The sequence below is a fragment of the Phacochoerus africanus genome, chromosome 1 (genome assembly GCF_016906955.1).
Source record: "Phacochoerus africanus isolate WHEZ1 chromosome 1, ROS_Pafr_v1, whole genome shotgun sequence".
Classification (NCBI taxonomy): domain Eukaryota; kingdom Metazoa; phylum Chordata; class Mammalia; order Artiodactyla; family Suidae; genus Phacochoerus; species Phacochoerus africanus.
Genome location: NC_062544.1, coordinates 17,094,834 through 17,121,912, shown reverse-complemented (window position 1 = coordinate 17,121,912; position 27,079 = coordinate 17,094,834). Strand labels below are relative to the sequence as shown.

At 41.0% G+C, this 27,079-nt stretch overlaps 1 protein-coding gene across 1 annotated transcript in view; it reads left to right on the top strand.

Moving 5' to 3' along the window:
* Positions 1-11,469: 11,469 nt before the first annotated feature.
* Positions 11,470-27,079, top strand: part of ATP10B (ATPase phospholipid transporting 10B (putative)) — a 129,537-nt gene continuing 113,927 nt past the window's right edge. The window contains exons 1-2 of the mRNA XM_047782200.1: positions 11,470-11,750; positions 13,615-13,809. Of these exons, the coding sequence (XP_047638156.1) occupies positions 11,476-11,750; positions 13,615-13,809 (470 nt within the window). The 5' untranslated portion in view covers positions 11,470-11,475. The remainder of the gene's footprint in view (positions 11,751-13,614; positions 13,810-27,079) is intronic.

The window sequence follows — 27,079 nt, the reverse complement described above, 5'->3', positions numbered from 1 at the left end:
AGCATTGCCATTCCATGGAGATAGGAAATAGGGGTCATAGCAGATGTAGGAGTAAAGATAATGAGTTTATTTGGAGGCAGAGATTGATGTTCTTAAGAGATGTCCAGGAGTTCCCATTGTGGCCAGCAGTAACAAACCCGCTGAGTATCTAGAGGCTGCAGGTTCAACCCCTGGGCTCTCTCAGTAGGTTAAGAATCCAGCATTGCCATAAGCTATGGTGTAGGTTGCAGACACAGCTCAGATCTGGTGTTGCTGTGGCATGGGCTGACAGCTGTAGTTCTGATTCAGCCCCTAGCCTGGGAACTTCCACATGCTGTGGGTGTAGCCCTAAAGGGGAAAAAAAAGAGAGAGAGAGAGAGAGATGTCCAGATGGTGATGTCCAATAGACAGTTGGATCTTTCCTGAAATTTCTCCCTACTTTGAGAAGAGAAGTTGGGAATATATAGCGGCCTTTTGAGAACACTGTTGTTAATATATTAATGTAACAACAGAGGAGAAATAATAAAAATGAGAGTAAGTTATTAATTTGGAAGTATGAGAATGTTCAAGCCAACGTATGTAGGAGAGAGTAACCTGACCAAAACAGAGGGATGAACAAGCCCCGTTTCTGAACAGAGAAAGATCAGCTGCTTAGCAGTTAGGGACTGTGAGATCAGGAACCTGTTATGGCGGGCTGGCATCTGGGGAGGGAATCATCTGCCCTCTTCAGGATCACTCAGCCCCTTGACTTCAGAAAATTCAGGCTGAGTTAAAGCTGAAGTGAAAGTATTGGAGACACACATGGGCCTTAGCCATTCCCTGGTCCATTCCATCATTTTTTAGAAGCAGGAACTAAGGTCCAAAGAGAGTAACTGATCTGCCCATGGTCACACAACTGGTTAACAGGATGTGTAAGCCACATGTCAGCTTGAAGTCTTAGTCTGCCCTTTAAAATCCAGGTGAGATCAGCTTGAACCTCCAATCCTATATCCTATGGAAAACCCTCTGCCATGCCTGCTTCTGCCCCCAGCTCTGTGAATTCCTCTGGGCTTTGCGTGTCTCACATTCATCTCTGCTTCTCATTTCCAGCACTTGCAAGTGTCTCAGTCTCTACTCTTTCTTGTGGCTCTTCTTTTATCTTCTCCCCTTGGCACTGAGCCAGGTGTGAGGACAGCTCCTTCTTCACTTCTAGACTTCTACCCTAGTCAAGTGGTACCAGTCAGACAAGGCCATGCTGTGTTGAAATTTTACTAACAATTTTAAAGTAACATGGATGGATATTATAATATCATACATATTTTAAGTAAATAGTTTAAAGTACCATTTATACAATGGAATATTATTTGGTCATAAAAAAAGGAAGGACATCTAAAAAAGAAGGAAATCATCATGTATGAAAACATGGGTAGATCATACGATCTCACATGTGGAATCTAAAACAAAAAATAAGTTCATAGATACAAAGAAGAGATTAGTAGTTGCTAGAGATGGGTGTTGGGGGCTTAAATGTGTAAAGTGTGTCAAAAGGTACAAACTCCCAATTATAAAATTAATTCATGGGGATGTAATACACAGCATGGTGACTATAGTTAATAGTACCATTTGCATATTTGAAAGCTGCTAGGAGAGTAAGTAGATCTTAAAAGTTCTCATCACAAGAAAAAAATTTTTGTTAACTATATATGGTTGTAGATATTAACTATACTTCTTGTGCTGATCATTTTGTAAAGTGTACAAGTATGGAATCATTACGTTATACACTTGAAACTAATATAATGTTATATGTCAATTATACCTCAATTTAAAAAAAGTCCCTCTGCCCTTTTTTGACAACACAAGCCCCAACCTGCTACCATCTTAATCTTGATTTCTCATGGCTCTTGCCACCTGATTATCCCTCCTCTCCTTCTTCTTTTTTTCATCCCCTTAATCCTTATCCCCTTGCTGTTCATCCTAAGTGCTAATCAGAGGGTATTCCCTCCCTAAGCAAAGTCTGGAGGCACCTGCTAAAATATTTGTTTTTCTCACCCCACTTGACAAATCTGGTCCTGCACTCTCTGCCAGGTGACTAGTCCATTTGACCTTGAAGAAAGCTCTGGCTGAATTTCCAGCTCCTGCTCCCTGACTGCCCCCATGTCAGGCTTTCCTGGGCTTATTAATCAGCATGTAACTCACATAAGCATGCATATGTTTTGAGTGAAGTGAATTGAGCCCGTCAGTGTGTACTATTGTCTTTTGATTGCTTTCAGCCCTACAGACTTTGAACAACTTTTTTCACCCTTCAGCTCGGCACTGATTTATTCAGCTTCTGTGAGCAATTTATTCACTTTTAATTAGACCCAACTAAATTATTTTGTCTGTAAAACAAACCAAAAGAATCTATAAAACAACTTTTAAGTGAAATCACATTTCTGCCTGGAGGGATATAAAACATGAAATTATGCATCTCATTTTACCTGCCTCTTCCAAAGCCAGGATTGCCCACATTGTCTTCTAATTTCCCAAGACCTTTTGTCTTTCATTAAGGAAGATACTTGGGAAATCAGGCTTGGAAGAGAGGGGAGGAAATGGGGAAAGGTCATTTTCAGTAGAGAGCAGATATGTGAATGCATAAGTCAGGGCCTTGCCAGGCTTGTTCTCTGGCAACCCCTGCCCTGGAATGGTCTGGAAACTGGTGAGGAGTGCAGATTTCCCACCCAGACCCAGGTCCTGACTCAGTTGGTAAGAGGTGCGGACAGTGATAGAGCTTTTCACTTGCCTATTCTTGCACCTTCCGGACTCATGGCAGCTTCCAGATACCCAAGCCCTCATGTTCACTAATTGGCCATTTCTTCTTCTCCAAGAAGCTTGCCTTGTCCTACCCCGCCATCCAGGTTGTCATCCTTCTCTGACAGCTTCCACTCCTTGCTGTCTACATCTGTTCAGTTCTCCACTACTAGCCTATCCACTTGACTTTCCTGTGTATATATCTCATCTTTCCAATTATTTTGTTACGTCAGGAATTTTGCATTACAGATCCTTCTCTCAACACTGAGCCAGATACCCTGCATATAGTCCTGGGCTTCCTCTACTATATCAAGGTTTCCAAGCTTTCAGAGCCCAAAGATCCAGTCTGTCATCAAAATTTACAATATATCCATCTTAATAGAATCTGCCACACTTTAAAACTGCGGCTTACATGTGTATGCAGCGTATAATTGTGTTCCATCTAAAGATTATGCCAGGAGCATTTATTAATTGTCTGACCTCTTGCAGCAGCCTACCTCAGGGCAATGTTTAAGGGCCAGAGTTTAGGGGCTACTCTCTTGGCCTCAAATGTGAAGTCAAACACCCAAGGAGAAGGTGTCAGAATGTTTGGGAAACATAAAACCCCTTTCTTCAGCTAACAGTAATGATGACAGATCTGCATAGCCCATTGTCATTCTGTCACATGGCTCCACTAGCCCTCACTGAATTAATCTGATACTTAACTCTCTGAAGATGTGGCTTTTTATCTAGGATTTGGCAGAGATGGACAATGCTTGCCCAAGGTTCTGTGTGCTTCCTGAGTGGCCCAGCCTCCCTTGCAGTCAGGATGAGGTCATGTGACTGGTTTGGGCCATTTGACTATGAGTGAATTAATGTTATTCACCTCTGAGTCCTTGTTGTGGCTTTTCTTAAAGCCACATGTTGAGATCATAAGGTGGGTAGAGCTTAGATACCTGAGTCACTGGGTGGAAGTGACTTGGACCTGCAAACTTTTCATAGGTTGTGCTAAACCACTGATTTGGGGCCTTATCTGTTCACATCTAGCCTAGCTTAGCCTGACCAACATTCAAAGAATGAAGAAAGAGCTTTTAGGGAAAGGAACTACTAAATGCCTAGATCCATGTACCAGAGAGAGAGAGAGACTTGGAGTGTCTGAGAATACTGAGCAGTAAAGAAAGAGGTAGGCAAGATCAGCATGATATGAAGAAATATAGGCCACAGTGAGAAGATGGAATTTTATAGAGATCCAATCTTTATAAAGGCAATCATAAGGAATATTAAGAAGAGAATAGACATGATCTAATTTACACTTTAGAAAAATAACTCTGGCTGTTGCATGAAGGCCAGGTTGGAAAGGGAGCAAGCAAGAATGCAGGAACCAGTTAAAACTCTGCTGCAATCATTCAAGACAAGAGATGAAAATGCCTTTTATTAGAGTGGAAGCAGTAGATATGTTGAGAAACAGATGGATTTGAAGAATATTTAGAAGGCAAAGATTGATAGAACATAAAAACATAGATGGGCTAGAGCACATGAAGGAGGAGTCAAAAGTAACGACTAAGTCATTTGGGTAAATGGAGATGGTATTCATAGAAACAAGGACCACTGAAACCAAAGTGAATTTCGGAGAAGATCTAAGTGTTCTAGAAATGTTTGGAGAAGATCTAAGTGTTCTAGAAATGCTCAAGGTACCCAGCAAAGAAGTGGAGATGGCAAGTAGGCAGTGGGGTACCCCTGCCTAATACTCATGAAAGAGACTTGAGCTCCAAATACACCAAATGGGAGATCAGTTTGCTAGATAACTGGTGATGGCCTGAACGCTAATGAACTTGAGGGTAATGGCGTTTAACATGGCAGGCTACAGAAACATCTTCATGTCTGTTTAAAAAGTAGTTGTCCTATCCCACACCCCTTGGATGATAAAACTGTAGCCCACCGGATCCTGGGGGCAGAGCCTCCTTGCCTGCCCACTTCCATCTCTCACAAATGTCCTGTCTTAATAAATCTATTTCTTTCCTATTAAAAAAAAAAGTAGTTGTCCTTGAAAATCTTCTGGAGTAAGGCTTTTATAAATGGAGGAGCTAAGAGAAAACCAATCAGGGATAAAAAGCATTAGCTAAAGGATGCACGATGAACAGATGCTGAGAGTGGCATGCTGATGGTAGTATGTTTTGTAAAGACCAACACTTTGGGAGTTCCCTTGTGGCTCAGTAGGTTAAGAAGCTAACATAGTGTCTGTGAGCATGCAGATTCAAACCCTGACTTTGCTCAGTAGATTAAGGATCTAGCATTGCTGCAAGGTATGGTGTAGGTCACAGATCCAGTGTTGCTATGGCTGTGGTGTAGTCTGGCAGCTCTAGCTCCAATTCAACCACTAGTCTGGGAATTTCCATATGCTAAAGATGTGGCCCTCAAAAGAGAAAGGAAAGGGAAAAAATTAACCCTTTGATGGTTCCTTTCCCACAAAGATCTATTCTATAGGATTTTATTTGTCATGTATTTTCATTATCTTCTACAGAAGTGCATCTTTTGGTTAATTTTATTTGAGGTAATTGCTATTTCTTTCTCATTGTGTCCCCTTTCACACTAGTCCCCACATTGACTAACCTGTAAAGGCAGTCATCCCCACCCCATCCTGTGCAAGGGCCTGCAGACTCCGTTCTTATTCAATATTTCTTCCTCTCTAGAGGAAGTCAGCATCTGGCATCCTAATTATAGGACACATTTTATAGTCTGTGAATGAGGCACAATCACAGCACTTGCTCTTCCCTTTGGGAAGGACAGAGCACTGTCTTGTGCTTACAGGAATTGATGGCAGAGAGCAGCTGTATGTAGACTCCTGTAGCTGAGTTCAAGGCAAATGAAGGCTCTAAAGTGGAGCTGTCCCCAAGGCTTCTGGTCAAGCTGAACTCTACTGCAGGATAAGATCTTCCATTTGGCGGTTCCTTTTGCATAAAGCCTTGCTTAACTTGTCTGGGCAGGTCCCAGAAGTGAAAACCTTAGTAAGCATCTTTCAAATCATGATGTCTGGTTTCCAGCCTGCAGCTAAACATATTTTCTTGGATCTAAAATGCCACCAAATTAATAATGTGAGAATAAAAAGGAAAAAGGAACATCACCTTATCAAAAATGTGGCATATTCTCTGTTCAGAACATGAAAATAGGAGAGGAGAAAAAGGATATCTCAGCCTCTAGTAAATACAGGTTTTCTTGAAAAGGAGTAGGAAGAAATGCTAGGTTCTAGAGAGGAATGATTCTATTTCCCTTACTTTTGTTTATTCATCTGTAAAATGTGTATGGGTGAAAATAGATAGAAGACTGTATAAACGGGATATCCATTTCCTCAAACAAGTCCAATTAAAATAAATGAAAAAGCAAAACGCGTAAGAAATTGATGATTTTTTTTTTTTACAAAATTTTCCTTGGTCTAGTAAAATGCTTAGGGAATGGATAGGAATCTGGTCATTGGACTTTTTATTTAACTCAGGGTTGATGAAAAATATTTTGTTGCTGTTACCTTTGTTGTTTTGAAACTTCTATGAGCAGCAAACAAAAAGCTTGCAAAACATGTTCTGAGTCTTTCCCGCACTAGTTGGTAAGCCTCAAATAATAAAAATGACTGACCCTTTTGAATGACTAGTGATGTTTCTGAGCCAGGTTCCCAGACAACAGAGATACAGATGATCTAGGACAACGTTGTCATAACAAGCCAATAGTTTTTATTTTAATAAAAGTAGTTCCTGGGAGTTCCTGTTGTGGCTCAGTGGTAACAAATCCAACTAGTGTCCATGAGGACACGAGTTCAATCCCTGGCCTCACTCGATGGGTTAAGGATCCGTCATTGCTGTGAGCTGTGGTGTAGGTCATAGACGCACCTCAGATCCTGCTTTGCTGTGGCTGTGGCATAGCCAGGTGGCTGCAACTCTGATTCAACCCCTTGCCTGGGAACTTCCATATGGCACGGATGCAGCCCTAAAAAAAAAAAAAAAGTAGATCCTGTTAGTGCCTATTAAAAAAATTATGTCAAACCCCAAACCTCCTACCTAATTTCAGATATCAATGCTTTAGCACAAAGCCAAAGTTGATTAAGCTTTTGAAAAGGCAGGTGACTTGAAATAAAATATATTGCATTTAATAAAAAAAAATGATATTAGGCAATTGCAAGAACTATAAAGGTGATTCAGGAATAATTGCGATTTGCAGGAAACTAATATGATTGATAGATTTGAGGATGTGCTAACCCCAAGCTATTTCTTCTAAAGTGGCTATTGCTTAACTCAGTGTCTAACAGGAAATTGTTTTTGTGAGATGTATACAATTTGTCCTCAGTGTGAAGTGCCTTAAAAACCTCTGTGGTTCTTGAGATAGATCATGATGGAAGATAATATTAAAAAGGGAATGTATATATGTGTATGACTGGGTCACTCTGGTGTACAACAGAAATTAGCACAATATTGTAAATCCACTATATTTTTCTTGAAAAATAAAAAAACTACCCTACTTTAAAAAAAAATCCTGTGGTTAATTGAAGACCAAACTTTCTTACATTCTAATTAATTTTAATATTAGGATAGGGTACTATTTATGAAGAATGAAAGTGTAGGTTAAACTTAATTTTATAGAGTTTTCCCCCCTGCATAGTTCTGACCATCTGATATACTTTTTAGAGGACTGTACATAAAAGAGAAATAATTCTCTAGTAACTGCTTTTCCTGCTTCCTTACCCCATGTGGGTCTTCTTTCCATTTTGAAACTCAACATATTTGCTTGAGCCACAGGAAGTTTGCAAATGTGGCTTCTTCCTAGGTTGCTCACTTAACACACATGCATACACACATATTCACTATTCCATCAGATTATCTCCCATCCCCTGATCTCAGCTCAATGTGCCCCACCTCAAAATGCTGGATCCTTAACCCTCTGTGCTGGGCCAGGGATCAAACCTGCACCTCAGCAGCTACCTGAGCCTCTGCAGAAACAATGCCAGGTCCTTAACCTGCTGTGCCACAGTGGGAAACACAGAGCCCCACCTCTTCAGGGATAAGGTCACATCCCTCTGTCCTGCCATCACACTGCACCCTCTTCTCCTTTGTGGCACTTATCCTGGTTGGTGAACATATATTTATTTCTCTGAGTGTGTGTTTAAAATCTCCCAGCCTCACTGGAGTGTAAGCTCCAGGAAGAAAGTGATGGATGTCTAGGTTCTACTCACCTGATACAAAACAAGGGTTCAATAAGAATGTTTTTGCTTCAATGAATAGCTGGTTAATCGACCTGTAACAATAAAAATGGAATTTGCTCAAGATGGGGTTTACTTGAGTTCATTAAAATGTGAAAGAGAAGAACTAGGGTTAATTGAAAACGTGAGCCAGGCAAAATGGAGAAAGCTTGGGAATAAGAAGAGAATTTCTCAGTGAACTGTAATTAACTCAGTATTTTAGGCTAATGGTCCACCATATAGGATTGCCACACACACACACACACACACACACACCCATCTAGGGGACAATCTGCCCAGTGGAAAAGTGATAATAAGTGCTGGAGTGGATTACTACTTCAAGCCAGAGGTGATCTGAGTGTTAATCAGCAAAACTCAATATTCCTCAGGTTTATTGCTGGTGGAAGTTGTCATTTCAAGAAATTAGAAGCAAGGAGAGATTTTACAACTGGTAGGGCCTTGGAGAGTTGCTTCAGATGTGCTCCGCCCTTTCTGAAAGCAGTCATAAACCACACTTCAGATAAAAGGATTGCACAATCCACTTTGTTCCCTGCTCTGCTTTTGGAAAGCAGGACTTTATCTGGAGAAGGGAAGCAGTGGGATAAGGAGCTCCCTCCCTGTCCCCAGTCTTGGCCCCTCCAGCCATTCTGTGCTTTGGCCAGAACAGAGCCTGGGACCCACAGCTCCCATCACGGCACCTCCCTGAAGGGAATTCTCCAGAACTTCTTACTCTCAGCATAATTAATAGTCTTCATAGGCCACCTGGCCTGTGTTTGTCTCTCCAGCCTCAACTTCTGCTGCTCTTTCTCCCCACTTCCTGTCCCCTAGGGGACAATGCTATGAACTTCCTATTTTTAGAACCAGATCTTCTGCCTGGAACACCCTTCCACAACCTCCTACCAAGCTATGTCCACATACACATATGGATGTATGTACACACACACACAGACGAACAGATTATTTTGTGAACCATTGAAACATCTTGACACTTTACCCGCAACTACTTTGGATTGGGTTTTCTACAAACACGAACAATTTCCTATATAACTGCCATATAATTATCATAATCAAGAAATTTAACCTTAAATTACTATTTCTAATCAGCATTTCCTACCTAAATTTTCCCCATTGTCCAGTAATGTCCATTATACCTGTTTTATCTCCCCCTAGTCCTGGATCCAATCCAGGGTCACACATTACATTTAATTGTCATATCTTTTTAGTCTTTAATCAGAAACAGTTGCTCTGCCTTCCTTTGACCTGTGATATTTGAAAAATGTAAGCCAGGTATTTTGTAGATCAGCCCCCAGTCTAAGACTTCTCACTGTTTCTTTGTGACTGCCACCGAATGGATGTCCTGCTCAGTATGTCATATCAGGAGGCCCCAGGTAACGAGGTATCCCAATATGAGTGATGTATGCTTTGAATTCGTGGGAAAGGCAGTGTCTGCCCCATTTCTCCATTACAAAGTGATTATTTTTGTGTGTGTGTTTGTTTACTATTGCAGTTAATAACTTGAAGGAAAGATACTTTGACACTATGCAAATGTCCATTCACTCATCAGACTTTCATCCACTAGTTTGGCATCTGTTTTATATCTGCCTTATTTTCAAGGAAGCTTATTTTACATTGTTAATAAAGGAGAAAAAGAACACAATTATGATAAATGGACTTTCTAAGTAACCTCATTTAAGACACCTGCCTCTCCCATGCCAATCCAATCTTCCTTTATGAAGATCTTATCACCTAAAAATGAGAGACGTCTGCTGTGTATGGCATTAGCCAAGGCAGGGTTTCTCGTTTGCATTTTCAACTCTATTCATGAATGATCTCATTTCCATTTCTTTTACTATAATAATATTTTTAAAAGAGAACCCACGAAAGGGGCATTATTTTAATAATGATAAAGAAGATATATATTACTATGTTGGGCTTACCAGCTGTCATAATATTGCCTTGGGTCACATTATGTTGGGCATCAGTAATGGCATCCTTTTTCATGTTTGGTACAAGGGCTCACTTAAGACTCTGAAGAGCTTCTTTTAGCCTTGTGGTCTGTGAATTGGAAATCATTCGGATTGATTAAAGTCATGAGGAGAATGAGGATAAGGGTCAGATCACAGGAGCATCAGAAAGGTAAAATATTACCATTTAAACGAGAAAGGGAACATTTTCTCCTTGAGTGAATCACATTTTCAATGACAGATGAGGTTGCTCACTCTAAGATTAATAATACCTGATGTTGGAGTTCCCCTTGTGGCTTAAAGGTAAAGAACCTGACTAGTATCCATGAGGATGCATGTTTGATCCCTGCCCCAGCTCAGTGGGTTAAGGATCCGGCTTTGCCATGAGCTGTGATATAGGTCGCAGATGTGGCTCAGATCTGGCGTTGCTGTGGCTGTGGTGTAGGGTGGCAGCTACAGCTCCAGCTCAACCCCTAGCCTGGTAACTTCAATATGCCACACCCACAGCCCCCCCCCAAATGAAAATAATAATAATAATACCTGACATTCACTTATCCACTTATTCAAAAGAAAATCATCCTGCAAGCCTACTAAGTGAGAAGCACCACTATCTACAACTTCTAACCTTCTAAAATATGTATTTGAATACATTCTTCTGGGTCTTTAAGCAATATTTGGCCATAACACCCTGGAAGTCTTGCTTATAAGTGCCATTAAAAGAGCCTGGAGATAGAAAGATCCTAGATAAAACAGAATCCTTCTTACATCCAGGAAGATCATCTGCTTGACTAAGTGTCAGTTTCAGAAATTACCAAATGTCCTGGAGAGGAGAAAAAGAGTCTCCAACCTCCACCCCGCTACCCCCTCACCCCCCAAAAACCAGATCAGGAAAAGCCTGCAGAACTCATGGAACCACATTCAGCACAGCCCAGTTACCTCAGCCCCAAATTTCCTAGGAAAGATACTTTCTCCTGTCCTCCACCTGTTACTCTCCTGTGAGGTCCTGACCACACATGAGGTTCTCCAAAATATCATTAGTATCAGATAACTTTAGAACTAGAGAAAACCTAAAGAATAAATATCTTTCCCTTTAAGACATGTCTCCACTTCCTTTATGTACTTTCCAATTTGTTTCTATAAGAAGCATATGAAAAAGAGAGGAGCTTTCCTCATATTCTGATGAGGAAACTGCCCACCAGCAAGGTAGAGGGATAGGAGTTATGAAGGAACCAGAGCTAGAATTCTGACCTCTGGTGTCATAGCCCACCAGGCCACAATTTCACTGGTAGTCTGGATGAAGTCATCAGCACTCTCCCCTAATATAGATGCTTTCATGGCACTTATCCCTGTTTTAGTTGCATTTGCCTAATCTCTCTTACTCTGGGGCATGACACTGTTTTTCTTACATCGTGTTCCACAGTCTGCCTTGGATGGTTGAGGGGACAAGTAGAAGAACCACCATGCCACCTGTTTCTCTTAAGCCTTTCTTGTGCTGACATACCACCTCTTTCTCTTGACTACAGTGACTTTCTGTGTCCCTTTGCAGACTGTAGCTTGCTGCCAGACATGGCCCTCTCGGTGGACTCATCTTGGCACCGGTGGCAGTGGCGGGTCAGGGATGGCCTCGCCCCATCTCCATCGGAAGCTACACCACTGTTGTCCCCAGAGAAGGGGGCACAGAACTACAACCTGGCACAGCAGCGGGTCGTGTTCCCCAACAACAACGTATTCCACCAGGATTGGGCAAAAGTCTCCAGGAGGTACTCCGGCAACAGAATCTGCACCACCAAGTATACCCTCTTCACCTTCCTGCCCCAGAATCTCTGGGAGCAGTTTCACAGGTACCCCAGCACTTGCTGAGCAGTATGAGCTTTAACCATGTATTTGCCTCTCATACGAACTCAGAAACGCTGCCCTTTGGGCCCCCTTTCCTTTAATATCCGAACACACATCCCTCGTAATTATATGGAGCATGTGCCTTTTTATAACATTAAAATCAACTAAACAATGTACTTTTTAAGACATACTCTTTATATTAAGGAATTTTGCCTGAGTGCACACTGACAAGAGAATTATCATTCAGATAACTGCTATCTCAGATTGGAGCAACAGAAATAGAAGACCAGAGAGTTCACTTAAATTGTCATGGAGGGTCTACTTATCATAATAAATGCATGTTTACTATGTTTTAAACATAAACACATGAAAAAAGGTTAAAAAAAGTAAACACATGACAGATAACTGAATAGAAGAGGGAGTTCCCGTTGTGGCACACCGGAAACAAATCCCACTGGTATGCATGAGGACACGTGTTCAATCCTGGGCCTTGCTGCGTGAGTCAGGGATCCAGCGTTGCTGTGAGCTGTGGTGCCAGGTGGCAGCCATAGCTCTGATTTGATCCCTAGCCTGTGAACTTCCATATGCCATGGGTGCAGCCCTAAAAAGCAAAAATAAGTAAGTAAGTAAATAAATAAATAAATAAATAAATGTAACTGGGTCACCATGCTGTACAGTAAAAAATTAGCAGATCACTGTAAACCAGCTACAATGGGGGAAAAAAATGAATAAAAATAATTATATAAATAGCCTGTAAATAAATAAATAAATGATTACAAGAAGACCATTTGCGTCTTGAAGCAAGCCTTGAAATTAATCCAGGTCTTAGGAAAATAAATACTTTTTAAAAGAAAAAAGCAGGAAGCTCCCCTGTAGCACAGAGGGGTAAGGATCCAGCATAGCACGGCTGTGGTGCAGGTTGCAACGGCAGCACAGGTTTGATTCATGACCTTGGAACTTCCACATGGCATAGATGTGGCAAAAAAAAAAAAAACAGAAAAACAAATGAATACATTTTTGAGAAGCTTTGTCATTCAATCATTTATTCAATATCAGATTCTATTCCATGTTAAGTCATGTGTTATATGTTAGAGATACATGAGAAAAAGACAGTGTGTCCTGACTATATTGGCTAGAGAAAGAGACAGATATTAATTATACATTATATATTTAATATTTAATTATACATTAAATTGATGTAAACTATAATTCAGATAGATACTTCCAAGGTAAGTATCAGGGAAATCTGGCCTAGTTAAGAAAGTCAAAGGAGACTTCTAGGAGGAAGAGACAATGGAGTATAACCTGAAAGAAGACAATGTGTTAACTAAGTGGAAGGAGGCAGAGAAAAATCAGAGGGGAACCAGAAGAACGTTCTTTGAGACCTTCATGTGCAAAAGCACTGTGGCAACAGGGAGCTAAATGCCCTTGGAAAATTTAAAGTTCAAGTGACTCTTTTGAGATAATATATGCAAAAATCATCATTTAATTATAAAGCAAATATGGACCAAGAAATTATCTTACATTTTATAATTAATAATACTATTTATCGAGTCACCACTATTCTCTGGAACCCTTTAATGTGTACGTAACAAATATTATCCCACATAATATTCATAAGAGCCCTTTGAAATAGGTAGTACTATCCCCATTTTATACAAGACAAAAAGGCTCAGAAAGGTCACACAACTCTAAACAGTAAGAACCAAGTTTAAATAAATTTGACTTCAAATCTCTTACCATGATGTTTGAGGTGACACTGAAAGAAAATGTTGTTTTAGTTGGCAAGGGCCAACAGTAGGGAGGAAATAGTGTGGCGAGTATTGTTTTCTTTGTGGTTTCCACTCCTGTTTTGCTTGTCCCTTCCAGATGGGCTAACGTCTATTTCCTATTCCTGGTTATTCTGAACTGGATGCCCTCCATGGAAGTCTTCCACAAAGAGATCACCATGTTGCCACTGGCCATTGTCCTGTTTGTCGTCATGGTCAAGGATGGCATGGAGGACTTGAAGAGACATCGCTTTGATAGAGAGATAAACTGCTCTAGCAGCCAGATATATGAAAGGTAAGGGAAAGCATTCTTCTGTTTTCTCTGTGGCAGATGGGTTGTGCAAACTTATCATCATTTTCAAAAAAATTGATCTCTCTTCTCACATTATGTTTTCTTAAAATCATTGAATTCAGTGACTCTCATCCAGGGAAATTTTCCCCTGCAAGGAACTTTTGACAATGTCTGGAGACTTCTTTGGTTGCCACATGCAGAGGAGGGTGTACTGGCATCTCGCGGGTAAAGAAAAGCCAAGGAGGGAGTTCCCATTATGGCTCAGCAGTAACGAGCCCAACTAGTATCCGTAAGGATGTGGATCCAACCCCTGGTCTTGATCAGTAGGTTAAATATCTAGCGTTGCCATGAGCTGTGGTATAGGTCACAGACGTGGCTCAGATCTGGAGTGGCTGTGGTGTATGCTGGCAGCTGCAACTCCATTTGGACCCATAGCCTAGGAATTTCCATATGCAGCAGGTGCGGCCCTAGGGGACAAAAAAAGAAGGAAAGAAAAAGAAAAAAGGCCAAGGTTGGTGTCAAATATACAATATACATGACAACCTCCCACAACAAAGAATTACAATCCAGCCCCAAATGTTAGTAATGCTGAGATTTAGAAACCTTAATTTAACTCATGCAAACACTCATATTATTAAACCTAAGGATGTTAATGATATTAAAAGTAGGGTTGTAAGGTCAATAGTTAAACTCTAAACTTGACTGAATCATCTCAGGAGACCAAGCTCAGGAATAGCTCTTTGAAGAGTGATGTGCAATGCCTCCCAAACAAGAAAATGTCAACTGTTTTTAAAGCATCCGTGGCTCTTGGCTTAAAGTCCTGGCTCTTGGAATTTAACCAGGTAGGTTTTAGGACCCAGAGCTGGCGCACCTGTTCTTGGCTGCCTGGGATAGAAAAGGAAGCTACCTGTGGGTGACGTCTGCATTCCAACAGGTGGAGTCTCAACAAGTAGAAGGAAGTGACCTGGTGGGTACACACCTGTTCTCTGCAAGCTCTTTCCTTGTCATATTTCTCCCCTAGCGTTTGTACACCAGCTTTTTATTTTCAGTTTTCCTTTTGAAAGAAGAAAAAAATTTTTCAGCAGAGAAGACAAGTAAAAGATGTCAGGAACATCGCTTGCTGGCAGCTGAACAATAGAACTGATCAGGGAAGGACCTCATTCCACAGGGAACTCAAGTGCTCTGCTATGAGAATTAAAGAGACAGAACTGAGCAGAGATGAAAAAGGAAGGCAAGAGAAGGAAGAAAAGAAAAGAAGATAAGAAGTGGGTGGTGGTCTCCAACCTGCCCTTTGAAGGATGGGCCCACAAAGAGAACCCCAACAGACATTACCGTGGGAATCAAATTAAGACCAGCAAGTACACAGTCTTGTCCTTTATCCCCAAGAACATCTTTGAGCAGCTACACCGTTTTGCCAATCTCTATTTTGTGGGCATTGCAGTTCTGAATTTTGTCCCTGTGGTCAATGCTTTCCAGCCTGAGGTGAGCATGATACCAATCTGTGTCATCCTGGCGATCACTGCCTTCAAGGATGCTTGGGAAGACCTCCGGAGGCACAAATCTGACAAAGTGATCAATAACCGAGAGTGCCTCGTCTATAGCAGGTAAAGGGAGACCTCTGGGGAAGACACTGCGGCTGCTCTTTGTGGAGGGAGGGGGTAGGGAGACCACATTATTTTATTGCAGTGAAGCTGTTCGATTCTCCGCAGTAGGGAGTAGGGCCTTAAAAAAAAAAAAAAACTGAGGCTTGAGTAAATTTTTATTAGATTAGATCTTTTATTATGTGACATTTTCTTTGCTGTTGCGAGTTGTATTAAACATTGAAGAGTTTTGCATAAATTCATATCCATTTTGGGTCCCGGGTGGCCATGAGCACATGGGAGCATATTTGGAGACCCTCAGAGAGAAGTGGCATTACTGTATTTCAGAAAAATCTGTAAGGCACTGTATTAGGGGAACCAGCCCTGGAGACAAATTGCCTAGGTTGAACACTGTCTCCAGCAGTCACTAACTGTGTGACTTAGGCAAATGACCTAACCTCTCTGAGACTCATTTTGTCATTTGTAAAATTGAAACTTTTCCTGAGGTGGTTCTGAGAATTGAATGTGATAATCCCTGGAAGGTGCCTAGCACTGCTCCTGACGTAGGACAGATTCTCAATACGCAAGCTGTCATTGCTTTATTTTCAGAATGTAAAACTCGACTTAGTTCCGTCATGCCTGTCCTTAAGCCTTCTCTCTGATGTTGTCCCAGTCCAAACCAAAACTGTTCACCACCTGTCTCATCATGTTATTTAACATCATTTTATACAAGTCATTGTTTGAGAAAGACCCCCATTGAGTGAATGACCAACTGGGTTTTTAGGAAAAGGACGTGCTCTCGGTCAGTAAGGGAAGAAAATAGAGTTATCATGTGTCTCAACTTTGTGACGGTTCTTGTAACCCAGAAAGAAGCAAAGGAGTGGTGTCTGGACTTGCAGTGAGAAGGAGATGACACAGGGTTCTTTCTGGGCTGGTAATGAGAAGTCCTATGTGAATCAGTCACTTTGGTGATTGAAGCGGGTAAGGGCTTGACTTTCTGCCACATAAGGAAAGCATTCATCTCTCTCAAGAAACATCGTCCCTCTGATTTTAAGGATGCCAGTTCAGCAGAAGTTCTGCACTTGCTCTGGTCCTTCTTAGAGGCTCTGGTCCTTCTTAAAGAGGCTTGCTTCAAGGTGTACCCTGTAGCTATTGAGAAGCTGCTTCTTTCTAAAGAGAAGTTCTCTTCCCTGGGGGAGAACAGGGAGCTGACCGTCTTAGAGCTGACTGATGAGAGGGTTTCTGAGCCAAACTCCACAGGGAAATTTGTAGCCTGGGGAAGCTTCTAAGGAGATCATGTAACCTGAGGAGTTGTCTCCAGGGCACCCTTAAGAGAACCTCCCTGACCTCCCTCCCCTCGGCAAAAGATGAGCTTCTAGTCTTTGCCTGCAGGGCCACAACTGCATATCTAAAAATATTAATCTGAAGGTTTGGGGTTTTTTTTTCCAGCTGGATCTAATTGTCTTGAATGTTGTTAGCACTCTGAATACCTCCAGCTGAGATTTAGTCGTTCCTCACCTTTGAATAAGGAAGTTATAGAGAGAGAAGACAACTGATAAGGGTGCCACCTAAAGGGACTTTTTTTTTTTAAGAAAGCATTGTTTTTCTCTTTTCACCAATGCATCCCACCAGTTTTTGTTTTCTACGTTCTCTTTTGTTTTTTGTTTTCTCATAGAAGATTCACAGTGAAGCTTGACGAGGAATATATGTGGACCTTGATCAGCCTGGTCCTGTGCTCCATGCTCTGCCAGAAATCCTGGGCCCTGTGTCCAGAAAAATGGGCACATTTAGGGGGATAATATCAGAGTCGACCAGACCACAGACTGACCTGTGCTGGGTGCTGGACTGATACAGGCCAGGCTGCTGTCATTCTGTTCTCAAAATTGCTTCCAGGAAAACAGCAGAAAACTGAGGTAATAACAATCCAGGAAAAAAAAGAGACATTTGTCCCCAGGCTGACTGACAGGGAGGGACATAGAGTTTGTTGTTTGTTTTTTTAAACAAAGAATATTACTTTATTTCCTAATAATATAAGTTCAGAGAAATCCTTCTAAAATTATTATTGATAAATATTTAGTGATAATGATGGGTTTGGAGTTCTCTCGTGACACAGAGTGTTAAGGATCCACCAATGTCGTTGCAGCAGCTTGGGTCACTGCTGTGGCTCAAGTTCAGGCCCTAGCCCAGAAACTTCCACATGCCATGAGCATGGGTAATAATAATAAGGTTGATCATTCTTCAGTATTTTGCTCATAGTTTAACACAGAGACAAAGTATTGAAAACAAGTTTCTGTGTTCACTCTGTTTCAGTATTTGATTATCATAGTTGTCAGGACTGAAAAGTTACCTTGGAAAAGCACACATCATGCAGTGTGTATGTGGGAAGGCTTTATGGTTATTGATAAAGGATAAACAAATTCATATTTTTATTGAAGTAGAGTTAATTTACAATGTGTTTGTCACATCTGTAGAGCAAAGTGATTCAGTTTTATATGTTATATATATTTATTATATATATTATATGTGTGTGTGTGTGTATATATATATATATAGAGAGAGAGAGAGAGAGGGATATATTCTTTTTCAGATTCTCTTCCATTATAGGTTATTACAAGATATTTAGTATACTTCCCTATGTTATACAGTCAGTCCTTCTTGTTTACATGAAGGGGCTTTATGGCCATACTTCCCAAAGTGTATTCAGTGGAATAATAGTGACAAAGAGATAGTCTCTGAAAAAAGACACACACACACAGACAGAAAAATGTATCCTGGCTCTTCTGGACCCATAGTCCAAGAAAGATGAAAAGATCACAGTAAAGAAAATTGCTCATCTCTGATGGACTCTGTGTTGTTCCAAACTTAGACAATCTTGAAAATACTCTTTAAAATCTATTAATATCTCAATTTGGGAAATTTTAATTTTTCCAGTATTGCAAAGTAACGGACTAAGAAGCCAGCTGATTGAATGAAATAGACTGGATATAAAAAGGAAAGCAATACTCTTCGTGTACTGATTAATGACAACTGACATTCAACACCTGTGTTAGGATGAGATAGGGAGGGGTGGGGACTATGGCAACCTGGGGAGCCCATGCATTCCTCTTAGGAGGCAGGGCTGTCCACTGCCCTTCAGCTGGTTTCTGTGTGGGAATATAGGTCTAGTGTTGCCAGACTGTCTGAATTTTATTAGGGGAGCTAGAAAATAATATTTTTATTTGAAATAAGTGCTGGTTTTTAAGTGTTGGTAACTGATAAATTTTTTTCGAACACTTCAGACCTATTTTATTTGACCTAAAATTCATATTTTGCCAGTGAGCTCCATAATTTGCAACTTTTGCTTTATAATACCCTGGAAATCTGGAGTCTCTCCAAAAGAGTAATTAGATTCTTCTTTTGAGATTCATCGTCAGTGAGGGAACATCTTTCAGTAGAGAGGGGGGTATGAGCTTGAAGTAAGAACACAGGCCTGAATGTCAGGAGGCCTATCCTTTAGACTCAGATCTGTGTCTAACTACTAATGAGAGCTTAGAAAAGTCATTTAAATCTCTGGATCTTGGTTTCTACTTTTGTAAAACTTTAGAGTCAGACTAGATCGTCTCTTAGGAGATGAACTATAAAAGCCAAATACATTTGAGAAATAGTATACTTGATGTGCCTCTTCAATTGAACAGTGTGCATTAATAATGAAGGTCCTGGGAGAACCTTCAGTGAGAAACTATCCAACTTTGTTTAATTGCTGTGTCAGTTGAGGTGCTTCTACTGCAAGAAGCAGAAACCTCAACTCAAACAATTTTAAACAATGAAAAGACTTTGTTACTTAGGTCACTACAAATGCTCTGAGGTTGTCGGGTGATCAGACATGGTTCAGTCAGCCAATCAGCATTCTAGATGCTGTACTTAGCTGTCCTTTTAATTCAGTCCCCCTCTGTATCATCTTTACCTGTAGACATATTTCCCTCATGGCAACGAGATAGCTACAGCAGCTCCAGCCCTCACATCTACATATAACAGACCACAAAAGGAGAAAGAAAAGTACTTCTGGAAGCATTCTTAGAAGGTCCAGGAAGCTTACTACCAGATCTTTCTCACTTCTTAGTGACCCCAGTGGGTCACATTCCCACCCTTGTACCAGTCCCTATGAGCAGGAAATGAGATCATCTAATTACCTGAACCACAGAACCTAGCATGAAAGTCACTTCCCTGAAAGCATATGAGCTACGCAGGGAAGATGAAAAACCCCAATGAAAAAATAAGATAGTTCCAAGAGAAGGAGGAACAGTTGTTGGAGAGGCCACCTCCATGTCCTTAATACCGTCACCCTAAAATGTTTTTAAGCCTTGACACTTATGAATTGTTTTCCATATATTAACAGGAACAGACATACTTATCTTAACTGATGGTGTTTAAGAGCATTTCCTTTTGCCAAATATTGATGAGATATGATGGGATGTCAGGCAAAGAATACAAGATCTGAGAGGACAGCTTTTTGCTGAGGCACAGCATGAAAGCTTATATCTCAAGCACTAGCTCAATCCATTTTGTCTCAGATTCACATATTTGAGAAACTGATATCAAATGTCATTTTTGTGCAGTTGAATACTAGGACCCTATGAATTTTGCTCCACCTAATCCCATGCATCTTTCAGCCTGACTTGTTTATACTGTGAGAGAATCTTTTTGCAAACAGCAGAAGCCTTGTTAACAGAATTACAACCCTGTTACAGCATTTTCTTTTAATATAGCAACTGTGCTTGTGGTCTAAAGGTGACCCATTAATCAGATTTATGGAATAACTTCAAGGAGAGATTAGTTTCGGAATTGTATTATCTTAGTTTCTCCCAGGGCTCAATTTAATGAATCTAGAAACCATACCCAGCAAGAGATTTGTATTTTTCCATCCAGCTTCATACATTTTTATTTGTATTCAGAAAACAGGCAATAAGGAAGCAGGAGTGTGAACCAAATGGAATTCACGAAGGTTTTTGTCCCCCTATTGTAATGCAACAAAAGCCGAGGGTTTCAGCACACTCTTAGTCATCTGCTTAGCAGGTCTTAAGTCAGATCCTATTGCACATGCTCCCATGGAAGGCCCCGTGTGCCCTTGAGGGGCTCTCAGTCCAGAGATCATGCAGAACTTGTGAACAGCTACAGTGTCCCCTGCCTGTGGACAAAGGGTCATAGTCATGCATGCGCTGCAGTGGCACATCTGCCTGCAAAAATCATCAAAGCCAGCCAAGGGAAGCCTTCCCTGAAGAGGTGGCATATCAGGAGGGCATTGAAGGATGAGCCGCATTCAAATAGGCAGAGAAAAACACGTCAGCTCACAGCTTGTTCACGTGTCAGATAAAGGTTATTTGTGTAACTTCAGCTGATATCAAAAAGACCAGGCTCAAGAAATGTCAGGAACTTAGGAGAGAAATGACTCAGCTTAGAAATCTTGCAATTCTGACTTTTTACCAAGACTTGGAGATTCTCTTCTGTGTAAGTCAGGTGGCTGCTGGAACATAAAAATAAGTCCAGCTGCTTCAGGATGGGATCAGTCTTCCCACAGCATGGCCCTGAGGACCTGGTTTCCCAGCCGTAGCAGTGTCTGCTGAGGACAGACCCAGCTGCTGCCTGTTTTTATTTGTATGTCAGTTGCCTTCCATGCCGGTGTCCCCATAGGAAAACCTGAGAATGAGGAAACCAGAGGTCCTGATCCTGGGTCTTTCGCTAATTAATTACATGACCTAAATGAATCCACCTCGGCAGTGGTGGCCCCATTTGTCTCACCTTTAAATAGTGATCATAATCTCTCTGTGGTCTATTTTGTGAAGATGTATGCAGATGACATGCAAGAGGCCTTAAAAGTAACAGAGCTATAGAAACGTCTATACAAAGTAGTGCCAAAGGGGAGAGTACATTAAAGCAGCCTCAACAAGGATGTATAAAATGTGATATCTTACTGCATTCTTGGTGTAAAGGACCTTGGCATTGCACCTGGGCTTGTCTCAGATCTGGCACTTACTAAATGTAGTTTACTTATCACTGTGTAGTTACTTAATCGTTTTAGCCTCCATTTCAACTTCTGTAAAATGGGGCCAATATTAGCACCTCTCTCTCAGGGCATGTAAATTAAAATAATCTCTATAAACCATTGACTCAATGTCTCCACCATTATTAGCAAGAAGTAATTTTTTTAAATGTACAGTCACTTAAACTCTAAATTTTTCAATGCCAGGACCAACCCGAGCTTTCATCTTTCTAGCCACATTCCCCACCCATGTAAGGGAGGAATTGCTTATTTTATTGGCAAAAGTCAAGGCCATTCACTGAGCCACATTTGCTGGAGGGTGGAGTAACAGTGTTTTAAAAGCAAAGATTTATGCTCTGCTCTCCCATTTCTCTTCTAAGTGGCAGTATCTAAAATCTGAATAGAGGAAACTCCTCTAGAACCTAGACGTATTTCCCCAGCTCCCTTTCCACAGCACACCTGAGCACACACAGACCAAGATTTAGATTTAGACAAGGGATTTAGGTGGCTTTATCTAGCCCAGAGCCTAAACCACTTCTCCCAACTCAGCTTCTAACACAGAATGTGCATGAGAATATAATACTTGTGGGACTATTAATAAAGCAGCTGTTTGGTCCCATTTCCACTCTTATTTCCTCCATATAACATCTCTCTGTGAAACCCAAAGTAGATGAGATGATTGATAGGGCAGAATTTAGACTTTACCCACACCCTCCTAACATCAAAATATAGTCAGAAATTCTTCACCCTTAAACTACATCCTGGATTTGTTGCAGATATTAAATGCAATAACATGTCAAATGCTTAGTATAGTGTTTGGCAATCAGTAGCCATCAGAAAACATTAGCTCAAATTTTGCTAAGGAGAGTTCTATAGCCTAGAGAGCCAGAATTCACCATGAACTTGACCCAAGGATAGAAAGGAAGACCATTGGCTGGAGTTTGAAACCACAGGAAAGAAGTCAAGCTCTACTATAGAACTTGACTCCAAGATCTAGTAACGTAGCAAAATAGACCTGGGGGAAGAATCTGAAAATTCAGGCAACTGAGAAACATACAGTGTCATTTGAAGCATGACTGTGAAAAGCACCACTGGCTGGTTTACAGACCAACACATCCCTGCTTCCATCCTGCAGATCTTTGCTCTGCATTTGGCACCAGCCATGCAGGCTTCTCTCTAGGTGTCAGTTTTGTAAGTGCCTGCCCCATTCCAGCCACCTCGCCCTGTGCCCACAGAAGGCCATAAACTATTCAGGCCAATTCAGCTTGTCATTTCAGGATAGAATGTATTAGCTTCTCCCCCAAACTCAATGGGTAGAAGAGTCATAAAACAAGAATTCAGGTGTCCCTGAGGCTCTGCACTCATGTCAACAGGTGTGATTTGTATCTGAGCAGATGAGGATTTTTAGCCTTTGTTTCACCATTATGGAGTTCACAATTCTAAAAGGTGAGACTCTTATTCTCCACCTAGCCTCAGTTATGATTATGTCACCATGTTCTGAGGCATCATCGGCCTTGTACTTCACCCTCACACAGAACCGAGAGACCATGCTGAGCCATGGAGCTCCCACAGCTGTCAATCATATGTCCTAGGAGACATAACTCTGTGATCTTACACGAGTTAGAGAACCTTTCTGGGCCCAAGTTTCTTCATCTCTGAAACAGAGAAAACATCAATAATGGAAGCTATATTATTATGAGGGTGCTAAATTGAGACATAGGTTAAGTGCTGGACTCATTATAGGCACTTAATACATGTGTGTTAAGTAAGCTTATTTTATTATGTTATATCATATCACATCATATATCATCATATAATATCATCTTCTATTACTATGATATCATTATTGGAAGTCTCCATTGGTGTACTTATAACAAAAAAGATAGACTAGATGTTGAAATGACTTTAAGATTAGGAAAAACATGTCTTCTACTGCCTCATGTTCAAGACAAATCTACAAGGAATCATTTAGTAAATATTTACTTAATGCGCCCCCTTGTGCTAGACACCATACCAGACCCCATGTAGGTACAGAAATATAAGACCCAGAGTCATCCCATCTCTCAGCAAGCTTATCACACTGTTGACAATAGAAGACACATGAAATGATTAGAGCTCTGGGTAATAATGAAGTCACATGAATTCAAATGTCCCAATGACACAAACACAAACAGCTGATTTGGGTCTTCATTCTTCCCATCCTAATCCTCCAGCCTCCAAAAATATATCTGGGCATCCACAGATACCATTAATATCTTCATGTCCCCCGCATATTTCTATCCAAACCAGGGGTTCAGGTCTCCTACCACTGCTCTGGCCCCAGCTGTTTCTTTCTGGACCTTCCCTGAGTCTAAGCCCCCTTCTCTGTGTTCTGCAGCAAATAAGTGGCATAGGGAGCAAAGAATAGCCAGGTTCACAACACCGTTACACAACCTGCCCTCTGCTCCAAGCCCATGCTGTCTTTAGTGCAACTCTTTTAACTTCTGTTTCCTTTCCATTCAGGTCAGGTCAGGAAAGAAGCCACATGACCTTTCTCCCTTTTCAATGCCTTTTTTCCTCTGCCAGGCTCCTTCTCCAGCCAAAAAGCCCCTCACCTCATTGACAATAGCTCATGAAAATAGACAACCACAGAGTCTCTGTTCTATGGTCTCCACAGCAATGACCATGTTTGCCCTAAGCTAATAATATCTGTAAATAATAACAGCAGCAGCTGGAGTTCTGTGGTGGCTCAGTGGGTTAAGGATCCTGTCACTGCTGTGGCACGGATTCCATCCCTGACCTGGGAATTCCACATGCCGCAAGTGCAGCCAAAAAAATAATAATAGCAGCAGTAAATGAGTAAATGCCATTTGCTGTAAGGTCAGTAGACACATTTTTGTGTATTATTTAACTTTCATTTTAACCTGTAGGGTAGTTTTCATTTGTCCAATCAATAGATGAATAAATTGAGAATCAAACAGTTAAGTAGTGGATCCATTACTAGTACCTGTGCGTAAGAGGTAGTTCCAGGTTTTAGTCAAGCTCATGTGACTCCAAAGCTTTTAACTACCCTGTGATATTACTTCTACCTCATACAAGACTGTCAGGACAAAGACATTTCTGGGCATGACAAGTATTCTTGAACTGGCCACAGGCCCTTAATGCTTCTCCTTGGAGCCATGAGAAGAACAGAGGTTCCAACCTCAGCTTTGTTGCTCTATACTTTGGCCAGATCAGTTTCCTCACCTGAACTGGAAACAATAAATTTCTTCTAGTCTTGATTTTTTAATGAAGATTTTATTTTTTTTAAAGCAGTTTTAGGTTCACAATAAAATTGAGCAAAGGTACCAAGACTTCGAATAAACCTTCTGCCCCCAGACGTGCCCTGTTATCAGCATCCTTCACCAGAGTGGTTTGTTGTAGTTCATGAGGCATTATTAATGACATCGCCATTATTGATGTCATTGGGTGACATCATCGTTGCCCAAAGTCCATAGTTTATAATATGGCTCACTCTAGGTGTTATACATTCTGCGGAACTGAGCAAATGTGTAATGACCTGTGTTCACCATTCTAATAGCCTACAGAGCCTGAAAATCCTCTGTGTTCCACCTTTTCATCCTTACCCACCTTCCAACCCTTGGAGACCATGGATGTTTTTACTGTCTCCATTGTTTTGCCTTTTCCAAAATGTCTTATAGTTGAAATCTTACAATATGTAGCCTTTTCAAATAGATTTCATTCACTTAGTAATATGCATATAAATTTCCTCCATGTCTTTTCATGGCTTGATAGCTCACTTCTTTTTATCCGCGAATAATATTCCATTGTCTATATGTACCGTAGTTTATTCATACACCTCCTGAAGGACATCTGATTGCTTTCGCATTTGGGAAATTATTAATAAAATTTCCATAAGCCTACATATGTGGGGTTTTGCAGAGACATAAATTTTCAACTCACTTTGGGTAAATAGGAATGCAGTTGCTGCATTGTGTGGTAAGAATACATTTGATTTTATAAGAAACCACCAAATTGTCTTTCAATTGTGCATTCCTATCACCAGTGTATGAGAGTTCCTGGTGCTCAACCTCCTCACCAGCAACTGGTATTAGTGTTCAAGATTTGGGAAATTCAAAGAGGTATGTTGTGGTATTGCATTTTAATTTGCATTTCCCTGATGACGTATGACATGGAAGAAGCTTTTTCATGCTTATTTGACATCTTTGTCTCTTTTTGGTGAGTTGTCTGTTTTACGTCTTTCGTCAGTTTTTAATTGGGTTGTTTGTTTTCTTGTTGAACTTTAATAAGAGTTCTTTGTGTATTTGGATAACAATCCTCTGTCAAATGCATCTTTAGAAAAACACGATTTTTTTTTTACGAGATGGTATCTGGTCTTTGCATTCTCTTAACATTGTCTTTGATAGAAGTTTTTAATTTTAACCAAGTCCAGCTTACCAGATACTTCGTTCATGGGTTGTGCCTATAGCGATAGTACCTAAAAACTCATTGCCAGAGGTTATCTCAGTTTTCTGTTGTGTTCTCTTGTAGGAGTTTTATGGTTTTGCATTTTACATTTAGGTCTATGATCGATTCTGAGTTAATTTTTGTGATGAGTATAAGGTCTGTGTCTACAGTCTTTGTGTGTGTGTGTGTATACGGTTGCTCCAGCATCATTTGTTAAAAAGATTATCTTGGAGGAGTTCCCATCGTGGCTCAGCAGTTAACGAACCTGACTGGCATCCATGAGGACGCAGGTTCAATCCCTGGCCTCACTCAGTGGGTTAAGAATCCAGCATTGTCGTGAGCTATGGTGTAGGTCACAGATGCAACTTGGATCCTGCATTGCCATGGCCCTGGCGTAAGCTGGCGGTTGCAGCTCCAATTGGACCCCTAGCCTGGGAACCTCCATATGCTGCAGGTGTGGCCTTAAAAAGACAGAAAGACAAAAAAAATATTATCTTGGAGTTCCCGCTGTGGCCTGGTTGGTTAAGAATCTGACTGCAGTGGCTCAGGTTGCTGCAGAAGCACAGGTTTAATCCCCAGCCCAGCACAGTGGGTTAAGAATACATCATTGCCAAAGCTACAGTATAGGTCACAGCTGTGGCTTGGATTCAACCCCTGGCCCAGGAATTTCCATATGCCACAGGTGCAGCAATAAAATTTTTAAAAAAAAGACAGTCTTTGCTCACTTGTTCTGTTTGTATCGCCTTTGCTCCTTTGTCAAAGATCAGTTGACTACAATTATGTGAATCTATTTCTGGGCACTCTATTCTGTTCCATTGATCTATTTGCCTATTCTTGTGCCAATACTACAGTCTCCGTGACTGTAGGCCTAGAGAAGTCTTAAAGTTGAGTGGAGTCGCTCCTTTAAATTTTTCTTCTTCCATGCTGAGTTGGCTAGTCTGGGCCTTTTGCCTGCTCATATAAACTGTAGAATCAGTTTGTCAGTATCCACAGTAGAACTTGCTGGGCAGCCCTGACTTTAAGGACATATTTTTCTGGGGTTTTTCCCAATAGCCAGAATCCAGCCTATCTTCAGTAGGCTAAATTTGTGTCTGTCTTTTCTGGGCTGGGGAAAGATGTTTGCATTCTTAGTTTCTTGTGTTTGCACCTTATGCGCCTCATGAAATGTAATCCCAGACATGAGATGGGTATCCCAATAGCATGAAGAATAAAATGCTGAGACTGGTGGTGG